At 48.3% G+C, this 26435-nt stretch overlaps 11 protein-coding genes across 11 annotated transcripts; 5 read left to right on the top strand and 6 right to left on the bottom strand.

The window, feature by feature from the left end:
- Positions 1-58: 58 nt before the first annotated feature.
- CTRU02_205789 (uncharacterized protein) lies at positions 59-1969 on the bottom strand (the record flags this gene model as incomplete). The annotated part of the gene is made up of 1 exon (XM_036733839.1): positions 59-1969. The coding sequence occupies one exon, from the start codon at positions 1967-1969 to the stop codon at positions 59-61; it is 1911 nt and encodes a 636-aa protein (XP_036574425.1).
- Positions 1970-3073: 1104 nt separating this feature from the next.
- Positions 3074-4795, top strand: CTRU02_205788 (feruloyl esterase B; the record flags this gene model as incomplete). Its single annotated transcript, XM_036733840.1, has 3 exons — positions 3074-3410; positions 3461-3596; positions 3649-4795. 3 exons carry the CDS (start codon positions 3074-3076, stop codon positions 4793-4795), a joined length of 1620 nt encoding a protein of 539 aa, XP_036574426.1.
- A 704-nt stretch (positions 4796-5499) lies between these two features.
- On the top strand, positions 5500-6229 carry CTRU02_205787 (uncharacterized protein; the record flags this gene model as incomplete). Its single annotated transcript, XM_070204614.1, has 2 exons — positions 5500-5791; positions 5895-6229. The coding sequence occupies 2 exons, from the start codon at positions 5500-5502 to the stop codon at positions 6227-6229; spliced, it is 627 nt and encodes a 208-aa protein (XP_070061718.1).
- Positions 6230-6761: 532 nt separating this feature from the next.
- On the bottom strand, positions 6762-7992 carry CTRU02_205786 (uncharacterized protein; the record flags this gene model as incomplete). Its single annotated transcript, XM_036733842.1, has 2 exons — positions 6762-6964; positions 7023-7992. 2 exons carry the CDS (start codon positions 7990-7992, stop codon positions 6762-6764), a joined length of 1173 nt encoding a protein of 390 aa, XP_036574428.1.
- Positions 7993-9165: 1173 nt separating this feature from the next.
- Positions 9166-11825, top strand: CTRU02_205785 (lipid acyl hydrolase; the record flags this gene model as incomplete). Its single annotated transcript, XM_036733843.1, has 4 exons — positions 9166-10480; positions 10553-10619; positions 10687-11050; positions 11124-11825. 4 exons carry the CDS (start codon positions 9166-9168, stop codon positions 11823-11825), a joined length of 2448 nt encoding a protein of 815 aa, XP_036574429.1.
- Positions 11826-11982: 157 nt separating this feature from the next.
- Positions 11983-12879, bottom strand: CTRU02_205784 (uncharacterized protein; the record flags this gene model as incomplete). Its single annotated transcript, XM_036733844.1, has 1 exon — positions 11983-12879. One exon carries the CDS (start codon positions 12877-12879, stop codon positions 11983-11985), a length of 897 nt encoding a protein of 298 aa, XP_036574430.1.
- Positions 12880-14317: 1438 nt separating this feature from the next.
- Positions 14318-15502, top strand: CTRU02_205783 (Upc2 protein; the record flags this gene model as incomplete). Its single annotated transcript, XM_036733845.1, has 1 exon — positions 14318-15502. The coding sequence occupies one exon, from the start codon at positions 14318-14320 to the stop codon at positions 15500-15502; it is 1185 nt and encodes a 394-aa protein (XP_036574431.1).
- A 1331-nt stretch (positions 15503-16833) lies between these two features.
- CTRU02_205782 (FAD binding domain containing protein) lies at positions 16834-18263 on the bottom strand (the record flags this gene model as incomplete). Its single annotated transcript, XM_036733846.1, has 5 exons — positions 16834-17365; positions 17419-17606; positions 17662-17748; positions 17802-17964; positions 18052-18263. 5 exons carry the CDS (start codon positions 18261-18263, stop codon positions 16834-16836), a joined length of 1182 nt encoding a protein of 393 aa, XP_036574432.1.
- A 2335-nt stretch (positions 18264-20598) lies between these two features.
- On the top strand, positions 20599-22034 carry CTRU02_205781 (uncharacterized protein; the record flags this gene model as incomplete). Its single annotated transcript, XM_036733847.1, has 6 exons — positions 20599-20799; positions 20851-21082; positions 21137-21395; positions 21456-21524; positions 21578-21604; positions 21659-22034. 6 exons carry the CDS (start codon positions 20599-20601, stop codon positions 22032-22034), a joined length of 1164 nt encoding a protein of 387 aa, XP_036574433.1.
- A 333-nt stretch (positions 22035-22367) lies between these two features.
- Positions 22368-23471, bottom strand: CTRU02_205780 (GA4 desaturase-like protein; the record flags this gene model as incomplete). Its single annotated transcript, XM_036733848.1, has 1 exon — positions 22368-23471. One exon carries the CDS (start codon positions 23469-23471, stop codon positions 22368-22370), a length of 1104 nt encoding a protein of 367 aa, XP_036574434.1.
- A 1293-nt stretch (positions 23472-24764) lies between these two features.
- Positions 24765-25800, bottom strand: CTRU02_205779 (alpha beta hydrolase fold protein; the record flags this gene model as incomplete). The annotated part of the gene is made up of 2 exons (XM_036733849.1): positions 24765-25373; positions 25432-25800. 2 exons carry the CDS (start codon positions 25798-25800, stop codon positions 24765-24767), a joined length of 978 nt encoding a protein of 325 aa, XP_036574435.1.
- Positions 25801-26435: the final 635 nt, after the last annotated feature.

Here is a 26435-nt window from a genome sequence, read left to right as displayed (position 1 = left end):
ATAAAAGATGCGTTATTCGTGACGATGTAGAGATGGAAGGTACAGATGAATGACAATGTCAACTAACATCTTTTCCAAAAGTATTCTCTTTGTCTCCCCACTTAATGTAGTAACGTGGATCAGGCAAGTCCGGCATCTGCAGTTCAATCACTTCTGTTTCCTGGCAATCACAGGACGGCGTCGCCCACATCATTCGACCGACTACAAGTCCATTTTTCTCCAATATGGCCATGCCGCCGCGATGTGACCACTGATACTGGAGCCCAGGGATCCTCCATGCGTGGGCACCACGAACCTCATATGTGGGTGCATATAATCCGACGCGGAATAAAGAAGTCGCCCGGCAGTGCGAGCAAGTGATCGTGGCAATGTAAGCATGCGGGCCGCAATGCATGGTATTAAACCTGGTATGGACAAGTTCGAGACGATCATGACTGAAACCTTCGACGGTGGTGGTCATCAACAAGGCGTCTGCGAGCCAATGCAGAACAGCGTCTCCTTGGAGACCGAGAGACTCAATTTGCCAAGGTTTCCAGAAACAGCTTCCGCGATGCGCTTGTAAAGCCTCACTGAACTTATCGACGAGGTTGTTGTCTTTGAGATGCCGAATTATGTCGTCTGTGTTCGCCCCAAACAGTCTTGAGCCTAGAGTGGCTATGAAGGGATCCAGGTTCGGCCCGGTCAAGGTGAGAGCTGTTTCAATACACCACGCAAAATGAGACCAGGGATCTCCATAGGGAGGCACTATAATCATGTCTACCACGCCGATAGACTGAAGTTTCACGGACATGTCGGTTCCTTCAGGATCTAACGAGATTCCTTCTGGGTGGAGGGGTGATTCAACTTCGTTGCCCATATACCAAGTCCAGACATCGTTGAAGTTGTAATTTTCTTCAGGTTGCAGACGTCGATCGAATACGGTTAGTTTTGGGGTTAGAAGAAGCGGGCTATAGTCGCCTGCTAGGAGACAATCCTTAGCTATAGATACGAGTTCTGGATAGAATCCACCCGTCATTGCTTTTTGAGGGGCTCTAGTGATTCCTCGGAGAGCGTGGAGGAAGTCGATCCCATCACGGTACAACCATTTTGAGAGCAATGCGAAGGCCATGCCAAAGTTTGTGGGCTGCGAAAAGCGGATCTCTCTGAGAGGACCCAAGCACCACGGAACCAGGTTTCCCGAAATCATGTTGACACGAGCTTCAAGGGAGTATACACTGTCTCCAGACTTTTGAACCTCTTCGTCATATACTTTGTGAAGCTTATTGAGGAGCATGGGATCGTTGGAAGGCTCAAGGAGCAAATAGTCTGCAACCATCATCCTGACCTGTCGGCTGCGAACGAATTCCATTGCCGTCCACATTCGCTTAAACCACTTTGCTTTGCATATGCCAGTTATACCCGACAGACGCTCATCAAGTGTTTTGCCGTTTTGTAGTTGGTGAACATGATGTAGATGAACGTCGTCTAAATATGCGGTTGTTGTATGCGCCCGGTTGAAGATGTCTGGTATGACTTGAAGAATTCGATTCTTCAATATGTCTGTCCATTGGGGAACACTCAAGTAGTCATGCCAGAGTTCCCAATACCCTTCAGCAGACCTCTGGCATCCGCGAAAAATATGCATAGGCTCTTCTACGACAAGCCTTCTCACGTCCAAGGGTTGGGAGGGACGATGTCGACGTTGCTGTGTGATAGATACCTTGGGATCCCATACATGCGAAATGGCGAAAAGAGGGACCTGTGCCTTATGGATGCATTCCAAGTGCCTATCGAAGAGGAGAACCATTGAGCCCATGTGTGTATTGATGGCTTTGCTCCATTGAAAGCTCCGATCTTGGTAGGCATCTGTCGATGCCACTCTAAAGGTGCGTATGAGAGCATTCTGCCCGAAGCTCTGCTGGCAAACCAGACAACGCAGCTTCTCAGGCTCAGGCTCGTACCACCATCTCTCCAAGTCGGGGACTTCCATATCGGCGATTTGAGTCCCTTCTGCTTGATTGCTGGGCATTAAACGGGGGTTTAATGTAAGGCGAAGCCGAAGAGTAAGCGGAAAAGAAAAATTCGCGCCGATTTCTGCCTAATGAGGACGCGGGGTCCAAATGTCGGCCATCGTACGTCCCCCTGTTTCTCACTCTCCGGGGTTAACCATTGCCCATAGCTTACCTCATGCTCTCACACAAGAAAAAGCGCAAGCTAGACACCATCACTAACAATAAGAGAGATAAAGGCTGAAAAGCATTCTGTAGTAGAGATTCGCAGTACAAACGGCTTCGGATGCTAGAGTAATTTCCGAGTGGAGAACTTTAGCAAAACTACCGGAGCGCCCCCTTCAGCACCCCCGGGACCCCGAGACCCGATCCCTTAATTGATTGTCCAACATGGTCAGCGAAGCCCAGCGCAGTGTATCACGACGGGTTGATGCTATTATCAGGGGGCCTCCCCTTGTAGTCCCCAGCCTCTGGCGGCCCTCTGGGTTTTGCTACACGGAGCTTCCGCTGTGGGCCCCGGAATTACGACTTACAACAACTACCACCACAATGACTATAACAACTGGCAATGGCAACCTATGTGAATAAAGTATATTTGACTGGTTGCCAATCCGAGAAAGGAATCTCGGCTATTGTATAACGACGAAAAACGTCCCTTCTTGGCATTATTTTCATTAAAATGTCAGGGCCCTGATTTGATCTATAAATTTAAGGAAAGTCACCTAGTAGTCCTTGTGTGTAGTAGCATTGGTCGCAGAATGAACTTTATTTCAAAGTCCAATCGTGAGGGGTAGCCTATCACTTCCTCGTTGATTGCTCACCAGGGATAGACCCTACACTCACTCATTCCCATCGCAAAGTACCCAAGTACCACTTGCCCTGTTCGGGCTCTCCCCTCTTCCCCCGCTTCCCCCACCCTGGACCCTAAGACCCCGCTGTCCGGATAATAAACACGCTAACACACAGCGTCGCCCACTTGGTCGTCCTTCTCCCATCGGACTTCTCAACACTTGACTCCCGTCCCTTAACCAACTGGATAATAAGTGCAAATGTCTCCTGTCAACACTGCACCCTTTTGATCGAATATGATTGGCAGATTAACCCCTATCGTCATCGCCATTCTGACGCTAATACCGCAGTCAACTGCCAAATTCCAAGATGACTGCCTCGCTCTCAACCCTCAGTTGACGGTTTCCAACTCAACCGCGAACCTGCTGGCCTACGTGACGTCTGGCAACACCCTCACCTTCCCCGATCAGGATGCTTCCTGCAACCGAGGAAGCCAAGTTGCAAGAGCGAATCTGTGTCGTGTTGCTTTGAACATCTCAACATCGGCCAGATCAGAAGTCGTGGTTGAAGCATGGCTGCCCGAAGACTGGAACGGCCGTATGGTGACCGTGGGTGGCGGGGGTCTTGATGGGTGTAAGTAACGCTGTGGTCGAAACTTGAACGCATCTCTGACTAGATTTAAGGCGTTCACACCGAGGATCTCGCATATGCCACTGCCCATGGCTTAGCCGCTGTGGGTACGAACAACGGACATGTTGGTACTACCGGGGTGCAGTTTCTCAACAACGAAGATGTGGTGATTGATTTTGGATGGCGAGCGTAGGTGACAGGAAACTTAAAACTCAAGTTAGATGCACTAACGAAACTACAGACTTCATGTTGGCGTTGTCGCAGGCAAACAACTTTCGCAATCACTGTACAAACGCGAAGCAACAGGGTCGTACTATTTAGGGTGCTCACTGGGCGGACGTCAAGGCATTCAAGCCGCGGATATGTTTCCTGATGATTTTGATGGCATTGTGGCCGGCGCTCCTGCGGTCGACTTTAACAATCTCTACTCACACAGAGCCAGCTTCTTCCCTCTCACTGGGGCTACCGACTCAAAGGATTTCATCACTCCAACGATTTGGAAGACTGCTATTCACGACGAGGTGCTAAAACAATGTGACAAAATCGATGGCGTGGAAGACGGCATTATAGAAGATCCAACCTTGTGTCATTTCGATCCGGAGGCTCTACTGTGCAACGGCAATTCTGCTGTTGGCAACACTAATTGTCTTACTACTACTCAAGTCGAAATTGTGAGGAAAATATTCAGTCCCACTCATTACGCCAACGGAAGCTTCTTCTCGCCGGGTATGAACCCTGGCAGCGAGCTCAATTCCGCCGATGGTCTTTATAGCGGCAACCCATTCGCCTTCTCTCAAAACTGGTTCAGATATGCTGTTTATAACAATCCAGCATGGGACCCGGCGACCTACACGCTCGAAAAGGATGGCGTCTTTGCTGAACAGCGGAATCCCGGCAACATCAGAACGTACCCCAAAGACTTGTCAGCGTTCAAGAACAAGGGCGGGAAACTCTTGATATACCATGGTCTACAGGATAACCAGATTTCAAGCTTCCGGACGCCTATCTTTTACGATCGCTTGGCTCAGGGTATGGGTCTGCAGAACCCCGAGATGGACCAGTTTGTGCGCTATTTCCAGATATCGGGTATGATGCACTGCACAACAGGCCCTGGAGCATGGATCATTGGCCAGGGAGGCGGTGCTGCTGCTGTTGCGGACAACCTCCCTTTCGACAAAGAGCACAATGTCCTTGCCGCTGTTGTGGACTGGGCCGAGAATGGAGTTGCCCCTGAAACCGTGACAGGGACAAAGTTTGTTAATGACACTGTTAGCCTGGGCATAGATTTTCAACGTCGGCATTGCAGATACCCTTTGCGAAATGTATATCAAGGCAATGGTTTAGACCATAGGAAGGTAGAAAGTTGGAGCTGCAAAGCTTCGTGCTGAGTGTTCAAAACCTAATACACTGTTATCTTGAAGTTCTTCAATTCTGTATCCTGAAGTAGTTTTATAAGGTATGTCTTGAACAACCCCTCTAAACATCTTTAAACGGTGATGTAAGTGACACAAATCATACCACAAAAGCTCGGCCAGCTTTTCCGCGGTTATGCTCAGTAACCTACAATATACAAGACTGACTCGGAGCATCATGCCTCATACAGGTTCAAGCACATAGGTATTTGCCAGTACTAACCTCAACTCGCCGTTGGTCGACATGTCAGTCATGTGACGAAAGAGAAAACTTGGCATCCTCTGATTAAAGATGTAACGTTCGCCCGAGCTTACTGCACTCTTTTTAAAGTTGTTCGAGTAGCTGCATCATGGTTGGCGGATGCCTGCACAGCCCTGTAGATGCAGCGCGCGTGGCGTTCCTGAATTGGATGTGGAAGCTGATCCTGGTGTGAAACTTCAACAGAGATTGGACAAGCGAATACCTTTCTTTCAGCTGCGTCGCAACCCATACCAAAAAGAAAAGGGAGGAAACAAGCAACATACGAGGTAATTGGCAAATACAACTGAGTGGTGGCTGCCAGCCACCTTAGATTCTTCCTCCATAAAACCGATAATTTCCACTGTCGTCCAACTGTGGCGTTTCCCACTTGTCTCTCTTCATTTTCGCGTTTGGCCCTGCGAAAAGAACTGGGTTTACAATGAGGGCCCTTCACCAGGTCATCATACTAGCCTCCCTCGCCCAAGTCGCGTTTGGAAAATGTTACACGCCCAATGGGGTGGACCGTAACTCGGAGTTTCTGAATAGCGACAAGAATAGCTATGCACCTTGCTCGGGCCCGTCCCACAGCATGTGCTTTAGGCTTACAAATGACACTGATCTGGATGTTTGTCGAGGTTACGGTCTTTGTTGGAACACGGCCGAGAGAAAGCTTTGGCGAGAGAGTTGTACCGATCCCACGTGGCAGCATCCAAACTGCCTCAAGCTGTGTATTGACCCAATACCAGGTAAGCAATCACCCAATGCCATTTCAAAAGCTTACTTTGGCGCTACCTCAATGGGACAAAATGATAACACATGTCGTTTGGTTTGTAGGGTCCGTCGACACTCTGGGACGCCAGTTTCTGATGAGCGAGAACGATGTGGAAATCACCCAGTGCGCTGACATGAGCTATTGCTGCGGCGCAGACGCTGAAGCGGCGGCATGTTGCAGAGAAGGCAGAGGAGCGCGAATTGTAGGAGGTCAGGTGGTGAACGATTCGGCGGCGTCGGCATCTGCGTCTCTATCACGTAGCACCTCCCTATTACCTGATCCGACAGTAGTTGCGCCTACAGCTACAAACGAGGCAAATGCCAGTCCCAAAATTATTGGAGGTATCGCTGGTGGTGCTCTTGGTGGTGTGATTATTGCTCTGGGACTGGTTGGATGAATTCTACACTATCGAAGGAGGTCAAGCTCTATTGCAGATTCTACAGACGCGAGCATAGGGGCTGATACTTAGGCTGACCGCGATTCCTGCAAGATCCATAGACTTAAGAGCAGGAAGGCGACTGATGCTGTGGTTGCATGAGTGACCATGAGGTAGGCAACTGGAGGATTAGATCTACGATATGGTGAAGGAAATCAGGGAGCGCTATTTGATGGGCAGATCAGGACCTACGTTTCGGTTTTGTGGAAACTTGTTCTATATGGAAAAGTTGGGACGACTAGCTCTAGTCCGTCTCGGGTCATTTTCCTGGTAGATTGTCGTTTACAAGCCGTGTGAAAACAAACTTTCGTGGGTATACGATGAAGTTCGTATGCATGTCTAAGTACGACGTATCTTTAAGCCTGCCTATGGATTTTAGGCCTAAATAACTGATTGAGTGATATTAACTATTTCACAGATGGCTTTCGCAATTATCAAAAAGATGATGAAAAGGTCGAAATTTTATCGCGCTCAACTCCACTATCTCTCCGTGTTATTTGCGCCCTGCAACATATTTCATGATGGACACGCTGAAAGCCTCACTAGTATCTCGTCTTGCTCTGGTTACCGGCGCATTCGGTGGCTTCTGATCGTGAAAAACCTTGGGCGATTTTGCTTTAGGCTTGCTTGAAGGTACAGGCTGGGCCCTGGCCGGTGGTTGCTTGTTAGATTCTTTGGGTCGACTTTCATAATGGCCTATACAATGAAATAGGTTAATATTCATATTTAGCAGGGGAAAAAAAAGAATGATTACCTTGAACCTTGCCGGCTGAAACTGGACCATTGCCTTGTTTACCATTTCTGCTTCTCTCGATATTATTACTGGAGGCCTTAGGTACTGCTGTTGCTCTGTGACTCTCAGATCCCTGTCTATCACGAGTCGATGGGCCAGGGTCGACGTTGATCACTTGCGGAGCCACCTCATCTCTAATTCCTTGGCCTTTGATTTCTCCCCCACTGTCTTCAGGCTTACTATCAGGCTTTGCTGAAGAATTATGCGTGGGGGCAGGTTGTTCGCCGAATGGCTGTGAACTTTGTGTATTGGGCTGCGGGACATTGGACCGTGGGACGTTTGACTGCGGGTGGAATGTATGATTCGATGATGAATTCTGAAAGTTCGGTATGTAGGTTGGTGGGATGGGTGGTCCACTGAAATTTGGCGCTGAAGTCGAACCTCCTGGTTGTGAATCTCCTGGCTGTCCGTTGAAGGACGGAGGGATGGGAGGTTTACTGAAATCAGGTCCGGGAGGAACACTGCGTAGACCTTCATAAGGCTGTACTTTTGGCCTGACGTACGAAGAGTGTGTTCGAGGGGGAATAGGTCTGGGCGAGGATGGTGGTGATGAGAAAGGCGAAATGGTTGAACGAGACGACTTGGGAAGCGACTGGCCTTTCCGCCGCTTACGAAGACAATACCAGCCAACGACCAAAATACCAATCAAAGTCGCGGATGTTGCTCCTATTATTGCTCCAATTTGGCCATTGCTCACTCCGCCGGTCGATCTGGCAGGAGGAGTAGCCGGGAAGTCACCGTGAAGTGTCGCCGTTGCAACCCAAGTGCTGGATGGGCGTGGAAGGGTTTGAGTAATAGTTATACGAGTGTTTTCATCCTGCCTTTTGACCAATCGTAGAGAGCTGACGACTCCAGTTGGAGTGCTTCTTGACGGGTGAGCCCATGGGCTTGTGGTAGGCCCAATGGCGGGGTTCGTGGTGTTGAGGCCCATAGCAGGCTGAGACCTTGAATCACTGATTCCGTCATCGGCGAAAGAAACCAATACGATTCAATTCCTCGCCCATTTTTCTATACCTGAGATAGCGTCTTTGAAAATGGCATAACTACAGTGTATGAGCGATGTACGAAAGTCGTTTGAACAAGGTCAAATCTCAAAGGCTGTAGAACATAAGGCCAAGTTCTCAGTGGAATACAGGCTAGTTACCTGTCATCTTTCATCTAAGAATGTGGACATCACCTCTACCCGCCCATTTGAGGTACTGAGTAGAATTCAAATCAGGCTGTGATGGATAACCCTGCCAAAATGAGGGTACCGTCTAGCAGTAAGACAGTGTAACATTCCGACGCTATACTGGCTGGCCTGCCAGTCGGCAGTTGTTCCTATTGAAGAATAGAGGCTAAGCCGGCGTAGCCGAGAGGACCAGTGAGGTTTGATTGAAATCATCCAGTTCTCCTCATTCTGTGGTCTTCAACTCATGAGTGCAGGTGTTGTCAATTCCTTCTTATCGACATCAAGCTGTGTGACCAATAGCATACTCCTCTTTCTCGGACATCTTGCTTCTTCCGAACAAGTATGTGTTCTTGTGCATTGCCAAATGCATGGTAATTCTGTTCGATAAATGCAGGTGCCATTCACGTACATAAGCGAAGGTCAAACCCTGCCCGGCGGCTCTCTCTGCAGCTTGCAACGTGCCAAAGTTGTAAAACTTGAAATCATTAGTATAGGTACCATAGACATCCGTGGCTCAGTATGAAAGATGTATAATGGTCTTTCAGATTGCATTTGTTATATATAAAGAATTGACTGATGTTTTGGGGGTTCATCTCTGATTTGATCATCCAGCCTAAGATAAGGGTGAGCGGATTCACTTGTGCTGTGCATGCAGATAATGTGACGTTTACTAATGTGGCAATGCCCCAGGCGGCTATGCCATGCATATGCTGACTCCCAGGACACATTTCAGATGACAGAGAGCCCCGCGGCAAAGCACGATAGCCTGATTTTAAGAAGAGGAACCTGATCGTGTTGTTTTGCTCTCTGCCTACAAGCATCGCTTTAGAAAATCTCCATTTCGCGGCTAATTGAATACTTCAATCATCGAACTGCTTCTCATTGAGGCATAATCTTAAGTCCGACGGACCTGAGGACGTCTAAACTGGAGCCATGTCGGGCGGGAATAATTACGCTTTGGGATACCAAGCACAACTTCATCATGGCCGATCTCTAAGTTTTAACGGCGTACGACCGGTAAACAGCGGGTTGTTCCATGATGGGACACACGATCAACACCGAAACAGCTTGGATGTTCCGGTTTTGTCACAGCAAAGACGAAGTGTGGATGCTGGGCTGCAGAACGCCGGCCGAAATGGCTTGCCACGGATATCCCCAAATGGATTCTACGCAGGAGGAAACTTGGTTAATCATGATGGAACTGCCTATCAACCCATCATTGGGACGAATCAAGGTACTGGGGGATTTGACCAGGCCAACACAGTTCGCCCCGCGTCTGGGTTGCAGAACACGCAAAATATGACCGTTGAAAATTGGGGAAACTTCAGCCGGCAGGACTTCAGACGGGTTATTTCTGCGGCTTTTGAAATGTATAACCCAATGAGGAACCCAAACAGATCGACAATTCTTCAATCAGCGAGAATGCTGCTATCAGCTCTTACTCGGGAACACATCAGGGACCTTCCTCGAACAGATCTAGATATAATTTGTGCAAAGGAGCATTTAGGGGCTTGTTACTTTCTACTAGGCGAGTATTCCGAGTCGGAAAGATTCCGTCGAGAAATTTTACAAGCAAGAGAAAACGCAAGGCCGCCAGACCTGGAGCGTGTTTTAGCAGCCCGGCAAAACCTCGTCGCGTCTTTGTTAGAAGTTGCCAATGAGAGGGCTAAAACAGATGCGCAAAGTGCATACACGAAAAACTACGAAGCACTGAACCTTGCTGTCAAGAATGCTTGCACAAGACGCGACCAAGATCGAGGGATCGACGAGGATTTTGCGGATGTGCTCCAATGCTGCAATAGACTTCTCAAGAATACCTCTATATCTTTTCATGAGAAATCTAATCTTCTTACTCTTCGGATACGCGCACTACTCAAAGGCAACGATGAACAAAAAGTCAAAGAATTACGGTACGAAGTCTTTGAAGATCTTACAAACACACGATTGGACCTAGCTGGTCTTTACGGACTCAACCTCAACAAACATAGGGAGGCAAATGCAACGTACAACTGCATTGAACCTAGCATTCAGATATACCGGTCTTCTATGCAACAAGGAGACTTATATTCGCAACAGCGTATTGCAAATCTCGACAACACTGTCAAGCTCCGTTGGAAGATGATGCTGCAGCAGAAAAGAGAAGATATACGCAAGGCCCAAGAACAACAAGAAAGGCAGAATCGACTCTCAAATGCCGCCTTGGGACAAGATATACGTAGGCCAGAGACGAGCATGTCCATATCATCCAGTGAGTGTGTCCACAGCTTTGTTTTATGAAGCGTTTGAGTCGGCGTTATGCTCATGGAACTTCGATCATCAGACATCACCATGATCTCAAGATCGACATCCATTCTATTGGATGTGAATTTACCATCAAATGATGTTAGGTAAGTTGAATCATTTGATAATTGCCTCCCAAGCTTCTTAATGAGCGTCAATTAATTTTGCATAAAGTGCTATTCAGGGAAGCAAAAAACGAATGTACGAATTTATTCAATTTCGCAAATCGATTCTTGCCGGTCGGTATGATCCTAACATGCAGCCAATCCGCCTTACCGTCATTGATACGGGGCTCGATGACACCCATCCTTTCATCTCGAATAGTGGTTGGAAGCGCAATAGAGATTCCGATAGAAAGGCATTGTTCAAAGATTTTGAGGGTGACAGCGTAACGCCTGTTGACGAGGATGGGCATGGAACATTTATTGCTGGTATAGTGCTTCAGATTGCTCCTGAAGTAGAACTATCTGTGGCACGGATTTGTAAAAATCATTCATCCATCAAAACGGATCAAGCTGTCGAAGAGAAGATTGCTAGGGTATGTCATGGAGGCACAAGATACGAGAAAGTTGCCCAGTTGATTGAATATATGGCTAATCATACTTTATTAGGCAATCGTGTATGCCGTTGACGTGTGGCAGACAAATATAATCTCTCTCTCACTCGGGTTTGAACGACCATCGTCGGGAAACCTACAAGCTGCCATCTCAAAGGTGCAACAAAACCACAACGTCATACTTCTTTGTGCGACCGGCAACTCCGGGAATGAGATCGTGGGGCCATTGTTCCCTGCTAAATCACATGGAATTTTTAAGATTTTCGCGACTGACCATTCTGGGGTCATCTCCAATATCAGTACAGCCAAAACGTCTGACTCCGACTTCTGCTTCAGTGTTCTTGGGTGCAACATTGAATCAACCTGGCCTTCAGCGCCAGAATTAAGGGAGAGAGCGGAGCGTAATGGGTTCAAAGTAACCGAGAGAATGAGAAAGGGTACCACTGCTGGGTTATGGACTGTGATGTCTGGCACTTCGTTTGCAACTCCAGTAGCTGCATCACTCGTTGCCATTTTGTTTCAGTTCTACGATGAGAACGCGCACAAGGTGCGTTTACGACAAGGTGTTTTTTTCAAAACAGTGGAGGTGCTTAAACGTGTTTTGTTGTCCATGAGCAATGCGGGACGCGATGGATACAATCATTTGGTTCCAACCAAGGGCAGGGGGGATGACTTCAACTTCATTAATGCGCTTCCGGGAGAGACACGAACGAATTTCTTTGCAAGGAGATTAACCGAAGTTGTTTGGAGGATATAGATTGACAGCAAACTCTTTAGGCCCAGACCTACGTTAGATTGACGCTGAATGAACACAACTCACTGTCTTCTGTTGAGCTTTCAAATTAATAAGAAAGCAGATACTAACAATGCTACGAATAGGCTCAGGGCATTGGTTGAATTTCGTGAGCCAGATTCTACACTGCTAGTATACCCAAACAGTTTTGCCCGTCATCGTCAACGATGCTTATCTTGATGTCCGTTGCAGGAAGTGAAGACCCAAAATCAGCCTCCTCAGTGAACACTTCATCAATATCATCCATTTGTAGGAATGTCTCTTCCATCTCATCGTCGCTAGTATCATCTTCCGAAGTGCTGAGGTCGCTTAGGTAGCCATCTCCGTGTAGTTCACCGCCGTGAAGATCGTTTCCGAGGGTGATTTTGTCGCGTAAGCTGATGTGGATCTTCCGCAGTCTGTAGGCGAAAACGAAGTCTTTAGAGGGAGTGTTACTCTCCGAGACAGCTTTGGATCGGTCAAGCCCTCCTTGTGCCCCGACCGACACGAGCCCGCCTGTTCCTGGGTCCCCCCCAACCTTTGCAGACGCACCCGTAGTTTTGGAAATCGTAGATGAAGTTTCCTCGGGCTGCCTGGCTATTTTCACTCCAGTCACCATGTAGAGTACTCTCTTCCGAAACTTATCGCGCTTTAACCATTTCTGCACGATAGCTTCGTTGACGCTGTCTATTACATAAGGTGATTCTGTGTCCTCTCCGAGCTCCAAGAACACTGTCTCTAGTGCAGCAGCTTTCCATGAGTTCATGAGCTCGTGCGAAGCATGGGCTGAAGTCTCAGCGGTAGCCACGGCAAGAAATTGGGCGAAAACCCCAACTTGTCCGGCTGAACCCTTGGAAGTCTCGAAAGACCAATCATCCTTATACGCATGATGTAGGAGATCTTTCGGGATAGGCTTGAAAGGAGGGGCGACTCGGCGGTAAGGGATGCGTGGATCTGCGATGAGCTGGCCGAGTTGAATCAGGCGGTCCGGCTCGTGATCGGTGTTTCGCAGAATAAAATAAGTTCTTGGCTCGTCCATTCTAAGGTATAATGTTTATCACGGTTTGTAGTCTTGAATCTGAATTTGGGGGAAGGGACAAGCTCATTCAAATGCTCTTCTGTGCTTGACAAGCATGGCCGTGTAAGCCTTTTTTTCTTCACTGTGCACATGATAATAATACAAGCCAAATGATGACAGTAGTGGAGTACCAGCTGCAGGTCAGATTAATCCCAGTGCCAATGCAAAATGCATAGAAGCGATATGTGATTGGCGGCTTGGTCTCATGAGGGTTCCATTCGCAGCCTACTTCGAGCACCTCTACAGGACTCTTCATAATCCTCTTAAGCACATCACATATGTGGTGTTAGAAAGAGGCTATCTAACGGATTGGAAGGGCTTTAACTCATGTTGAATGCATGCCTCAATCTATGCAATGATCACAACCCGTCTTACAATCAGCTGAGGTCCAAAAGTGGAACTCACACCTGCGGTCTAAAGACTGAATCACAGTAGTTGCGCCTTAAATCTGACAATGACCATGAAAATATAGTGACCAGACAACCTGATAGTCGAGCTCCCCCCTCTTGAGCTGATAGAACCGTGCATACTTGGTCTTGCGCACCTGAGGTGACCGTGAAGTTCGAAAAAAGTACGATCTAGCCTATGATCACTCTTAAAGGCTTTTCAAAACATAGCTTAGAGAATTTGGTTAAATTCTAGAGATAAGTAAGATTAGTGTAAGTAGGGTGAGGAGTGGCAACGGCGACAGGCGGGCTTGAAGGGTTAGATTAGGGAATATATCCTCGAAATTTCGAGCTCCTCAGGGTTAGGGTAAGGTATTTACTTTCGTAAGAAAACGTAACTAGCTAAAAACTTCTCCAGGTCCACTATCACCTCAAATGTACACAGACCAAGTGTGCACGGTTCTATCAGCTCCACAGAGGGGACCTCGACTATGAGGTTGTCTGACCACTCTGTTATTTGCCAACGATAGCTCTATCAGCAAAAAGAAAAGAAAAAAGGAAAACAAAAGTCATAAAATGTGACACACATCACATAAGTAAGATATAGTATATACGTATATTAAAGGCGTTTAAATTGACTATCTGCCAGCACTTGAAGGAAACCATATCTCACGGTTAGGTAGCCATGACCATGGCCTTGTTGAGTAGTTTTCAAATTTTGATCTAGTGATCCCTGATCGCCACGCTAGAGGCCCTTGCTATAACCGTATCAGAGTGGGTCTTGAGATCGAATACGTGTATAAGGCTACAAGGCCACATTCCAATCGGACCGTGCCGCGGGCGCATTGCGTAACACAAGCCCTAGTGCTACCCCCCGACTGTGAAGACTACAGGTATTAATCTAGTCTAGCAGGTTGGTGAGTACAGTTCCGCGGGTTTCGTTTTTCTAGGTTCTATGGTTACCACATCCGCTTCATCCAATCTCCCTCCAGAGCCCGACGTACCTTAATCAGATGTCACCACCGCAATCCGCCAGGCTCCCAGCCCGGCGATCTCACCGGAAATCTAGGAACGGTTGCAGCGGGTGTAAGAAGCGCCACATCAAGTGCGATGAGACCCGTCCAGAGTGCCGAAACTGTGTCATGTCAGAGCGAGCTTGCTCTTATCTGAAGTCTGACCTCGATCATAACGACTCATCATCCAGTGTAGCCAATGGCGTCTCTGCCCACAACAATATCGAAACCAGACGCTCACTAGTGGTTCCGAAGGATCCAGCAGACGATCTGTCATGTATTGGAACCACTTTTACCGTAACTCACATGGTCCTACTTCACTATGCTGAGTCCAACATGTCAGAGTATATGGCTCTTTTAGGGGATGTGCGGCCAATCATGGACGTCGCAATGGAGCACGCTCTGACGGCGCCATACCTCCTGGATCAGATTCTTGCGCTGTCTGCGCTTCATATATCGACACAAAATGGAGCAAATGCATCTCTATACCGCCACCAAGCCACTGAGCTACAGACTCGCGCACTTGGGATGTTCAATCAAGCTAAACAACATCTGTCAGATAGCACATATATGCCAACATTCATCTTCGCATCGTTTCTAGGCATACATGTGCTGCACGATACGCTTCAGCAACATCACGGCACGCTAGCCGGGTTTATCGAAAACTTTGTCACTTACTCGCGACTTCATCGCGGCGTGCGAGCTGTCACCCAGAAGTATTGGCCCCAAATTCTTCAGTCTGACTTGAAACCTCTGTTATACGTGGCATCTCTGGCCCGGAAGACTGACACGCAAGCGCCTGGAACGGAGACGAACGAACTAAGGGAGTTTTTCAAGTCGCCTACAACATACTCAGCATACACCGAAACTTGTATTGAAGCACTCAAAGGGGTTCAGTGGGCCCTCGACGTTGCTAAGCAAGATCCTTCCAGAGAGGAGCTCGGTATCCACGCAGTCATGGCCTTGCCGCTTTATGTAACGAATGAGTATATCGAAGCCCTGTATCAGCAACAGCCGGAGGCTGTGGTTGTGTTCGCTTTCTACGCGGCCATGCTGCATCGATATCGGCATTATTGGGCTTTTGGCTGTTGTGGGTCTTCTCTGGTTCATTCAATATCGCGTAGTGTAGGCCCATTCTGGCAGGATATGCTAGCCTGGCCTTTGCAAGTCCTGAATGAAAGTTGATTGAGCTACATTATCGGTAATGGGTATGCTTTGTGCAAGCAACCTATTCACCCCTGAAGGTATTCGCTATATGATTGCGAATGTTGATGAATATGCGAATTGGAGATACGGTAAGAGCCGTTCATTCCTCCAGTCAAGCACTTATTAGAGATCGATAGTCGAATGAACTTGCATAGTGCAAGAGCATACAGCATCACGGCCTCTCTGCGCTAATTGCGTCCTACAAGTTGTCGCCATCCCATCTTTCCGAACCAGGGAGAAAACCATTCCCAAACAAGATAAATATACCTGTTTTCAAACCCTTGATTATTAACACCTAGTCAAGTAGCGCCCAAAAGCTCACAGATATCATCATGCAAACGGCAGCTGATGCCCATGGTCAGTCTACCGAGTCACAATTCGCCAGTATTCCAATTACACTTCCATCTATGACTTCCCACTTCTGAAGGAGTGTACAAGATTGAACCAGGGTGGCATTCATCTCTGATCTCGAGACAGCGATTATAGTTCCCGTCGTAAAAGTCTTTCTGAAACTTGCTGTTGAAGGGGCTGACTTCGTTCACGTAAGAGCCTGAGCTCTGCGGCCAATCCCTCCAGATAGCCTCTTTGCTTTCTTGAGGCTGTCAAAACAGGTATGATAGAAAGGCTTTTGGCTTCGAGAATACCAAAGAAACCGGGCGGTGCTTTCCACCTGGAAGCATCTGTGCTTCCACGGGCTCCATAGCCGCCCTTATATCCTCCGCCGCTGTGCTGTGGACAACAAGATGAAAGGTACCCAATACCTTGGGAGGCTTTCTCAAGATAGGCGTTGGCAGATGAAAAGTCCAGCAATACCAATATCTATCATGTCTGGAAGGCAGGTTACAAGTGTCGCAAAGGCATCCCGAGATGATGAAACCACCGCTATATTCCATGCAGATAGTTGACTGGGCAGCGTCTTTCGGTACTCGCCTATGCACGCAGGACGTGTTCCGTAACGGCTTCGTACAAATTTCACTCGCCACTCCAGACGGCCCATTGCAAATCCTGATTCTGAGCTTTGTTTGCAATGAGAACCTCACCGGTTAGAGTGACAACCGTAGACTAGTGCAGCTTACTTCGGGTATCTATCTAGGAGTCGTCATGATCTCCTGAAGCACGTCAAATACGCATCTGAGTGAAACCCAGGAATGTTGAGGTAGGGTACAGGCTTAACAAGAAGGTTTAGTCACAGATTACACAGGTTGGGTCATGGTATCAAAGAAAGAGGTGTAGGAATGGTTGAATTATCTATTATTATTAGAAGCCACGGAAACTTTCTGAAATATTATGCTTCCTTCCAATGATTTCGTCTACAAATAGACGTAGCAGAAGGGAGAACCATCGATGGTGTTCAAAAGCTCCTTGATAGGTCGGTCCTGTGCAAGGACGCCCAGTTCAACCAGATCCTCCTTGGTAGCGTCACGGCTAGGAGGCAGGTTCTGAATGGTAATGGTGCCGGCAATCTCAAAGGCTTCCCACAAGTGCAAAGCTTGCCAGAGCCAGTAGACGCGATCGACCATGGCGTGGTGGAGGAAGAAAGTGGGATCCGTGGGCGAGGAGTACAAGTCGCTAGCATCTCCGTTGGCAACAAAGTGACCGGCGGCATGCATACCCAGGAATCCGTCACCAAAGCGACCCTGAAGCTCGTTCTGGAAAGTCGCAATGTTCTTGGAGGCTTGACCGATGGTGACGTTCACGAGGTTGGCGGTCGTGAGCCAAGTAGAGGCTGAGTATGCGCTCAGGTCACGGCGCAAGCAACGAGGGTTATGCGCCATCGGGCCGTTGGGGTTGACTGGAAGACCGTCCATGCCAGGAGACACAGGGCCGAGGTTAACAGTCATGCTATCATCCTGTTAGACTGCTTTCCATGATCAATGTTAAGTGAAGTTTCTTACTTGACGAGGGGGCCGCTCATGACACAGCCACCACCGAGGCCGGAAGGAACCTCAATGTTGCCGTTGGGAGCACGGCTTACGCTGCCATTGTGAGGGAAGTATTCGCCATCGCCACTCAAGCTGGTCTCGCTGCCATCGTAGACGGGAGATTTGCGCAGGTCATCAGTGTGTGCGAACCAGTTCCAATACTATGAATGTCAGGTAAACGATAATCAACACTGTAATGGGGTTTGGTCGACTTACAGGCTGAGCTCCCTTATAACCACACTCAGTCTTCAAAGCGTTCTCATATGCCCAGGTGAAATATCTATGCCAGGTCAAGAAGTTACCCTATACCAATCAGTAACCGAAAATGGGTAGATTCAAGCAAGTTGGCAACTTACGGTACCGTGAATGGTACGAGTCTGGTTGATATGAACGGCAACAAAGTCGTCATATCTGTTGCGGGCGCCGGGCGCGAAGGAAGGGTCGGACTTGGAGGGAGAAGTCAACAGGCATTGCACTGCACTGATGTATTCCTTGCGCTCCTTTGTGGAAAAAGCAGCCCTGAAAGAAGAGAACGGCACATCAGTTTCCAATACCAAGTAGTCTATACTGAATTGACTCCCAAGAGAAGTCTCCAAATTGGCTTACCAGTCCCTGCGCACCTGTGCATTGAACAGGTTGCAGTTCCCTCGCTTGGACAAAGTCCCATTGGCTTCTGCAGCCTTCAGGTTCTCCATAGCCTGAGCTTGGAGGTCTGCGAGAACATCCCCAGCATCGCGAGCCTCTAGCGGCGTGTCGAAAGGAGCGGCAGCAGTGACAGCCGATAGGCCGAGAACGGCCATGAGCTTGACGGCGTGCATTGTATTCGGTGGTTTTAATGGTTCAAATTTGATGAGAGGGGCTCCAAATGCACCAGACACGGCCGCGAAGGAATGAAGGGAAAAGATCTGCAGAGCGATGGCGTAAGGAAGGTGGGTGGGAAAAAGGAAGGCAAAAACGTGGTAATGGAGTATCTAGAAGGTCCTCTATATACCGTGAGAAGACATTGCGCGAAAGTGCCCCTTTCATCACTGCCGACTTAATTTCAATAATTGATTTTGGTATCTAGCTTGGCGGACGAATTCATCGCCACATTTTGGCCACATTCGAACATTTACTCAGTTGTTGGTCAACTTCATGCAGATGGGAGATGTTAGGGGGCCTTGTACAGAGTAGGGACTTGAACTTCTCGGCCTCTCGGTGGTGGCATCCTAGATAGGATAGTCGGTCTTGTCTAGGATCCCTGATCCATGGCCGACAACGCGCGCGGTCAACAGTGGAGACCGAAGGACAAGATCCGATCGAACGACTGCTGGACGGATGAGACTTCTATGGAGACAAAGGGGAGCATCCGATGGGCTTCGGCGACTTGGTGTCCAAAGCGTTCTCTCTTGACAGAACTCTGTTGTCAACCAAAGTTTCTTGCTTTCAGCCCTACATCTGGAGCATACAGCAACCTTATGTCTAACTTTAAACCAAAGTTCTATGAAAAGCAAAAAAAAAACCTCCGCAAACTTGCTCACCACGGCACTTCAACCATGTTAAATCCCGAGCCGATTCTCCGAATTGTGTGTGCTGCAAGTGAAAGTGCCGTGGGCCCTCCTCTTCCATGTGTCCCCTCGTGTAAGCAACAGAGGTGTGGTGTCTTTTCGCCGCTTACTACGGCGCAGCACATAGGATGTCATGCAGGTCCACGCCAGAAAAACGCCACCAGGACGGAAATTTAGAGAGGGGGGGGAGCGAAAACGACAAAGCTAGGCCAGCATCCCGTTCAAAATGTGACTATGTGTTGGTTCCATCACGCCAAGCCATGCGGGCTCCGCCACCTTCCAACCAAAATCTACTAGTGCCAACGGGGAGCATGGGGTTTGAGCTACGCCGGCCCGCATCACACCACTTCAACATGGGATTATGCAGAAGAACCTTGTTGTAGTCGGATGCGGCTGCTCGGTGTTGAAGAACACCGACGAATCTCTTTGCTTTTCTTTATGAGCCACCCTGGCCTCACTATGTTTCCCCACTGTTGACATTTGGTGATTCAAGGTTCATTATCCGCAGGACACATGCTAGCATGCAAGTTTCGCAAGAACTGACAGGCAAGGGAAGGGATCGTAGTAGCCCTGCTCAACTTACCTGGTGGAGACAGTATCAAGTGGAGAGGGCCTGGGGCTTCGGGGACGGCTGGAGATTGCATGTCGTTTTCTTGGGGGCCGAAAGGCCGAAGTGATCCTTTTCAAACCATTCAACACGATAGGCTCGGAAGAACAGGTCCACGTAAATCAAATCTGTTCATGCCTGTGATTGACATGGATCGGCCTTGATGACCTATCCAGGCTGGCTGTTAGTGCTGCCGTTGAGATACTGCAGCAAAGAAGGCAAAGTTGGATCCTGAAAGGAGTAACCTGCTTCACTTTCTTCGCTGCGCTCAAGATTGCTACTGTTACTGCTACGACAATTATGTCAATAATTTAATTTTGCCTTGGAAGCTAGGTCATCTACTTTAGGAGCTTTGCATACACATAGGAGTATTCAGGTTAGAAACCCTGATGCCAAGAGAAGAAAAAAAAAGAAATGTGACGCATTGAAGGCACCCCAAAATCCACCCTTCTTCATCTTCTTGTCCTATCACTTTGCAGAACACCTCCGCTACCACCCCTTAGGACATATGCTCTGCCTAATGCAAGGGGAGAAACCTCCGATAGCAGTTGATGACTAGAAGACGCACCTCCGTTCTACGCCGCAGGCTTGCTGCTCGCTAATGATGTTCTTGGATCACTTCCTTCGGAGATCACATTCTCAATGAAGCCGAACACACCACATCGATGTCCCTCAACTTGCCACGCTGATGGGAGGTCTCTATGAAGTCTCTTTCCTGAAACTTCTTTGCCTGCAGGCAAATTTTGTGACAGCACGCATTTGCGTTGCATCCTGCGGAGAACTCGGAGTCGGTCTCTCTCACCAGTTGGTTTTAGAATTGACCAGTGTTGGTCGGCTTCCTTCCCGCTGGCTGCATACAGCATGGCATGCCCCATATTGTTACATATAGTCAGCCCACAACCTCGTTCCGTGCTATCCACGTATGATTTACCTTGATCTTCCTTCATGTTTTTTTAATCGTTGAATGGCTAGCGCAGATGCGCGTACGTCTAGTGTAAAATGTCTTCGAGCCAGCCACCCGGTGCACCAACACCACCGATCGATCCCGAGTGGGCCGCAGAGAGCAACACCGCCATGATTGTTGGTGTTACGGGGGGATTCCACGCTCTAGCCTTGCTTTTCGTTGCTCTGCGAGTCTACACTCGCATGGCCATAGTCAAGGTCATGGGAAGAGATGACTATGTCATGGTAGTTGCTATGGTGAGTGATAGACTTGTATCTGTCTGAGACTTCGAAACTAAGATAGGCCAGCTCTGTGCAGTGGCGGGCATGACGATATTTTCAGTACAGGCGTTCCATGGGCTTGGAAGGCATACAATCGTCATTCCTGAAGATGACATGATTATTATGCGAAAGTCGAGCTTTTTCCAGTCCATCATTTCCTCCATCGCGGGCTTGGCTCTGCTGAAGGTCTCGATCGGCCTATTTTTGTTACGACTCAGTCGCAGTACTTGGTACTCTCGATGCTTATGGGGATTGATTGGTATGTCTCAAGTTTGCGGAAAAGATATGCGGTAACTGACATTGTAATGTACAGTTTTCGTATCAGCTTACAGCATCATGGCTTGGATGACCTTTTTCTTCTATTGCCAGCCATTAGAAGGATACTGGGACAAGAGTATCAAACCCAAGTGCTACCCGATTACTCTTTTCATCAATTTCGCCCTTATGAACACAGCTTTCAACATATTCACCGATGTCTGCTTTGCGACTCTACCCGTAACCATCATCTGGACTCTCCAGATGAAACTTCGAACCCGAATTTACTTGATCATTGTATTGAGTCTCGGCTACTTGTAATAAAATCCCTCCCCATGACAGCTGCGCATTTATGGAGTTCGCTAACGACCGAAAAGTGCCGTTGCTATGGGCGTCATCAAATCAATCTACCAGATTGCCTACGGGAAAGATATGGATAAGACTTTGTAAGAGAACTAGTCCCGGCGATGCATGATGTGAATTTCTAACGGTAGAATAGCCACCAAAGTATTCAATTTTGGGAGTTGTAAGTCCTCATCTCCAGTCATCATACCTACTAGTTTAAATCTGACTTCTTCAGCCTCCAGCTTAACCTCGGAATCATCGCCGCATGCGCCCCATCCCTCAAGCCTCTCGTCGGCCACGCCCTCAAAATATCATCCAGCGACCGATACCATGGTGAGCTATACGAAAACCGGAGGCCGACTGGAACAAACACATCGATGCGTCGTCGAGGGTACAGGGTACAGGACAGCCAGCGAGACTATGAGATGCATGATCGTCCGTTTGCTGGGTCTCCAGATGCACACCATGCCGGTGTTGGAAACAGTACTCACAGCGCAGTCTACGACAAAGGTGGTACTAGTGTCTCTCGATCCGATAGTGAGGAGATGATTCTTAGGGACGATAAAGGCCAGGGAATCATGCGGACAACAGAAATCTCGATTCAACGATAAGCAGGGCGGTTTTAGTTATCTGGCCAGAGGCTACTTTCCAAATACGAGAACTTCTTATGTTTAGCAACACCGCGTCCCTTACCTTTCTGGGAGTTTGCCCACCTCGCTAGTGATTGACTCAAAATTTACCAGGTCACTCGACGCGCCGCCTTCAGGTCGGGCGACTGGGGAAATTTTTTGATTGTATAGGGGTTGTCGCGAAGTGAAAGAAAGCATATCTGCGATGCTGGAGTTATAGTACGTACACACTATGCTCTGCGGCCACATAGTCCACATACCTACTTAGCGAGATACCAATGTTGAGAGCCTGTTGCTCATTTTCCTTCTACGTTTTTACCATATACACCAAACTCTTAGTTCACAACTCCGCCGAACAGGCTCCTTCTCCATACCCGCAGCCTGAAAAGCACTGTGGGGGCACATGAGCACCGTTTGATTCCTCCCGTCATCCATTCGCAATAAGGCTTCGCTGTCGAAGAACTTAATCAGGTAGACTTCCTCCGGCGTCTGTTCACTGAGGTAGCGCCAAGGATGTCCTCGGCCTCCTTCAATATTGGTGCTTTCGTATCCAGAATCTCTTCTCGCCTGCGGAGGCCGAAGCATGGCGTTTTGACTATAGTAAAACGGCACACAGCCAGGACGATCGCGATATGTCCTGGTTAGCGGAGCGTAATCTACCTTTTGCGACTGCGGGAGGCTCATATCCATAACGGCTAAAGGATCTCGACGTACAGTCTCCCACGCACGCCAGACACTGAAGATGGCGTAACGTGGTCCGTTGTAATTCGCACCATCCCAATCCCAGTGACCACCGCTTGGCAGGATATCATCTCCCTCCACTTCCGGGTCAAGTCCAGCTTCTGCAATCGCTCGATCCTCGGCGTCAATAATCTCTCGGCGCAGCTGAAGAAAGTCTTCTCGCTCGGCCTTCGTAGTGCACCCGTCTGCCGTTCCGTTTTCTGGAAACCAGTGGGATTCTTTCATCGCGCGGAAATGCCCTCGAGCGCCTGCTGGCGTGTAGTCGGAATGTGCAATGCTGAATGGTGCAAGAGACTCAATATTAAACCCGACCTCGGGATTCATGCCAACTGGAGCCCAGCTTGGAATATCGCGAATGGAGTGTTTGCGCACAATCGCGCATCGTACACCGAGCTTTCTTTTCAACAGATCTGTCATGGCGGGATAGTATTCTTGAACCATCGTCTTGTAATCGTGGATCAAGCTTGAAGAGGGAGTAATTGGAAGAGGTTGACGCAAAATCTGGAATCCATTTTTCTCGTGTGTGTAACTTGACAAAGGAGTAGATAAGGAGCGCAGGTCAGCAACTGGCATTTGGTATATCTTGTTGTGTGGAGAAGTCCCCTCGATGATTGCGAGATCGTTAAGAGCGGGAGTCCCCAATCCGTTATAGTAGTTGAAGTGACCTAGTACGTTCATGGTAATGAACAACGGCGTATTTTGAACACAGCAGAATAAGGAGATAAGTTTGTTGTGTTTAGAAAGAGCATAGATGATAGGGAATCAATGAAGCTTAAATACCCACCATACCGGGCAGCTACTCTTGCAACCAAAGCGACCATCGCGATTCATGTCCCATGTGTGCAAGTCCTCGAAGGGGGGGACTGAGTTTAAGGTTAATTTTCCACAATGTGTAATCTCCACCACACAGCTTCTCGCAGCTGCAGGCGTTAATGATCTTGACTCAGTTTTAGCCCACGAAAGACATGTACAACACTGTTGCACTTGCATCTAACTCTACCCTAACCAGGGTTTATTGTTTTACGATCGTTTACTGCTGGGGTGCCAGGCTTTCCACTCCAACCATCAAGAAGCGGGGGGTTTGCATAAGATAGATTAGGCGCTACATGTGATTATCAATATGTTGGAATGTCGGTTTGAGGTCAAATTTGAATGGGACTGGCGGATCAGGTGTAACAACATTAACCCTCACCGTTACCTGTGTCTTGTGGTTGCTGCCGCTTTCTATGTTTTGTATTTGCCCGTAGTTACCTTTACGTATGCGTAGGATAGATAGTTTAATAGAGAAGCGAACCAAAAACCCTCAAAAGACTTAATCTCTTGACCTACGAGAAGTGTATTGTCAACTGTAAAAGGAAAAAAATAACATTAGAAGCTCAAGAGACATATCTTCAATGCGCCCACATATTGCTTTCGTCAATTTGCGTCCGCGCAGTCCAACAAAAACAGAGGAGGACCGCAATGAGTTGACTCAAATAGTATTCAAATCCCTCTGCTGAGATTTGTCTAGGTAGGAAGAACACGTGTTTGAGTGGCAATACTGGGGCAATTAAACAATTAAACATGTTGAACCTCTGTAATAGTCACAACGCTCATGACAGATGCCAGCTTCACAGCCACGGAAGCTTGGAAAATAAACGCTAAGTGATAGTGTCAAGTGATAGCCGCGAAGCTGCACCGTTCCTGGTGGGCTTATCCTACAACTCAACTGTTTCCTCTATGTTACTGCTTTATGCCCCAGCCCGCTGAAGCATGCGCGAAAGTTTGACTGCCCGACTGAACGTTGCTGGCAACAAAATAGAATCTAAATCAGTCAATGAAATAGATTTCAGACCAGCTGGCTCCAGCTTGTATTATTAGAGAACAAAAAGAAGTGTAACTGACTGAGAAATCATAACCCATCATGAGTAAGCGGCGATTTCCCTATTTCACCTCATGAGGGAGGACACATTAACATACACAGCATCATGTCTAAATGTACGTCACCAAGTCCGCCAGAACCTCTTTTCGCCGACGGAAGAATATACTCGCGTGGGTCTCATCTTCCAGTCTTAGACAGGCATGTTCTCCCAACCGCTTCGCAATCTGAACTCCGTGATTCGGAGGTACATGCGTGTCATGCTGTCCATACCACAGCCGCATGGGAAGGTCAGTCCGGATATCCGCAATGTCGAACCCGAACTCTGTTCCACACAAATATCCGTCGTGACTCACACCCTCAATCCCTTGACGATAATACTGCCGACTCGCCATAACCATCCTTGCAACAATCTCCTTGTCCAACCAGAGACCTAGTTCTTGCCTCGGAAAATTCGCCTTGTTCTTTTCCGCCTCTTGCAGACGGAGTTGCAAACGCTGTTCATCTGTCAAGTAAAACTGGCCTTGCTGATGAAAAAACCATCCGGCAAGACGAGGACTATAGCGCCATCCATATGTGAATCCAAGCCATTGGAACCAGGCCGCTCCGCTCATGCCAATATCTGGTGGGCCAATTCCACACACGATGGCCACGGCTTTAAGCTTGTCGCGAGCCATTGTTCGCGCACAAGCAAGGGCGAATGGACCACCTCCCGACACACCCTTTCTCTGAGTTAGCGGAATAACCCTAATAAATCCAGGATCGTTATGCTGTACTTACCATCACCCCGTATTTTTCGATCTTGAGATGATTCGCAAGATGCTCCAGGTCTTTGGGGTGGTCCAAGAGCGTCCTTCCCGGCTGAAAGGTACTCAAGCCCATACCAGGGCGATCTGTTGCAATGATGCGGGCGCCTGCCTCTAGCGCTGCCTCGTGAAGATGGCCCGCTTCAACACGGGAGCCGGGTAGCCCATGGCAGTAGAAGATGGGTTTCCCTGTCGACAAACCGTATTGCGAGTAGCCGAGTTTGCGACCATCTGGCAACGTCAAGACCTCAGTTGTATCTTTCTCCGGGACCAACCAGGGTTCTGAAGTCACATTAATAGGACTGCTGCGGAATAGCAAAGACTTTAGATATGATATTGACATTGTAGCAGGTAGAATTGTGCATGCAGTGCAGCAACACAACGTGGAGTTTTCAACAGGCCATTTGATTGAACTTATAGGCTTTTGTTTTTCTGCAGGATTTATAGTGCTTATGCTTCAGTCCGGGATGTAGCGTAGGTATGCATTAAATCTATCTTGTGTTGACCTTTTGGGGTTAGTCATAAGGAGGCGGGGTATGTCCTACATTCAGCGGTAGACCAGCTCGCGGGAATGCTCGGAGAAGATGGACACGTGAGACAAGCCACGCACCGCCCGGAATGTGAGGATCATTCTGATGATGGAGGACGAGGCATTCATCCTCAATAGGCACTCTTGAAGGCGCATAACCGAGAAGGCCGTTTTCTCACCGAATATTACACCTACCCTACCGCACTATCGCCCATCGGTAGACCACCAACTTACCTCTCTTCCTCCGCTGTATGATTGCATCAGCGTTTTCTGGACCAACCTTCAACAATTTGGAGATGTTGCGTGATAACGTGCCACGGACGTGATACCAAGGAACGAAACGTACTGTAATCTAAGGGTAGGCGTCTGTGGTAAGGCTCATTGGACGTGTGCCTGCTAAATATTGGCCGCTATTAAACCGCGGTGTATAATATCAATTATTGTCTATT

Source organism: Colletotrichum truncatum (genome assembly GCF_014235925.2).
Source record: "Colletotrichum truncatum strain CMES1059 chromosome Unknown Contig_0003, whole genome shotgun sequence".
Lineage (NCBI taxonomy): Eukaryota > Fungi > Ascomycota > Sordariomycetes > Glomerellales > Glomerellaceae > Colletotrichum > Colletotrichum truncatum.
Note: the sequence above shows the minus strand (reverse complement) of the source record. Positions and strands in the feature narration are given on the sequence as shown.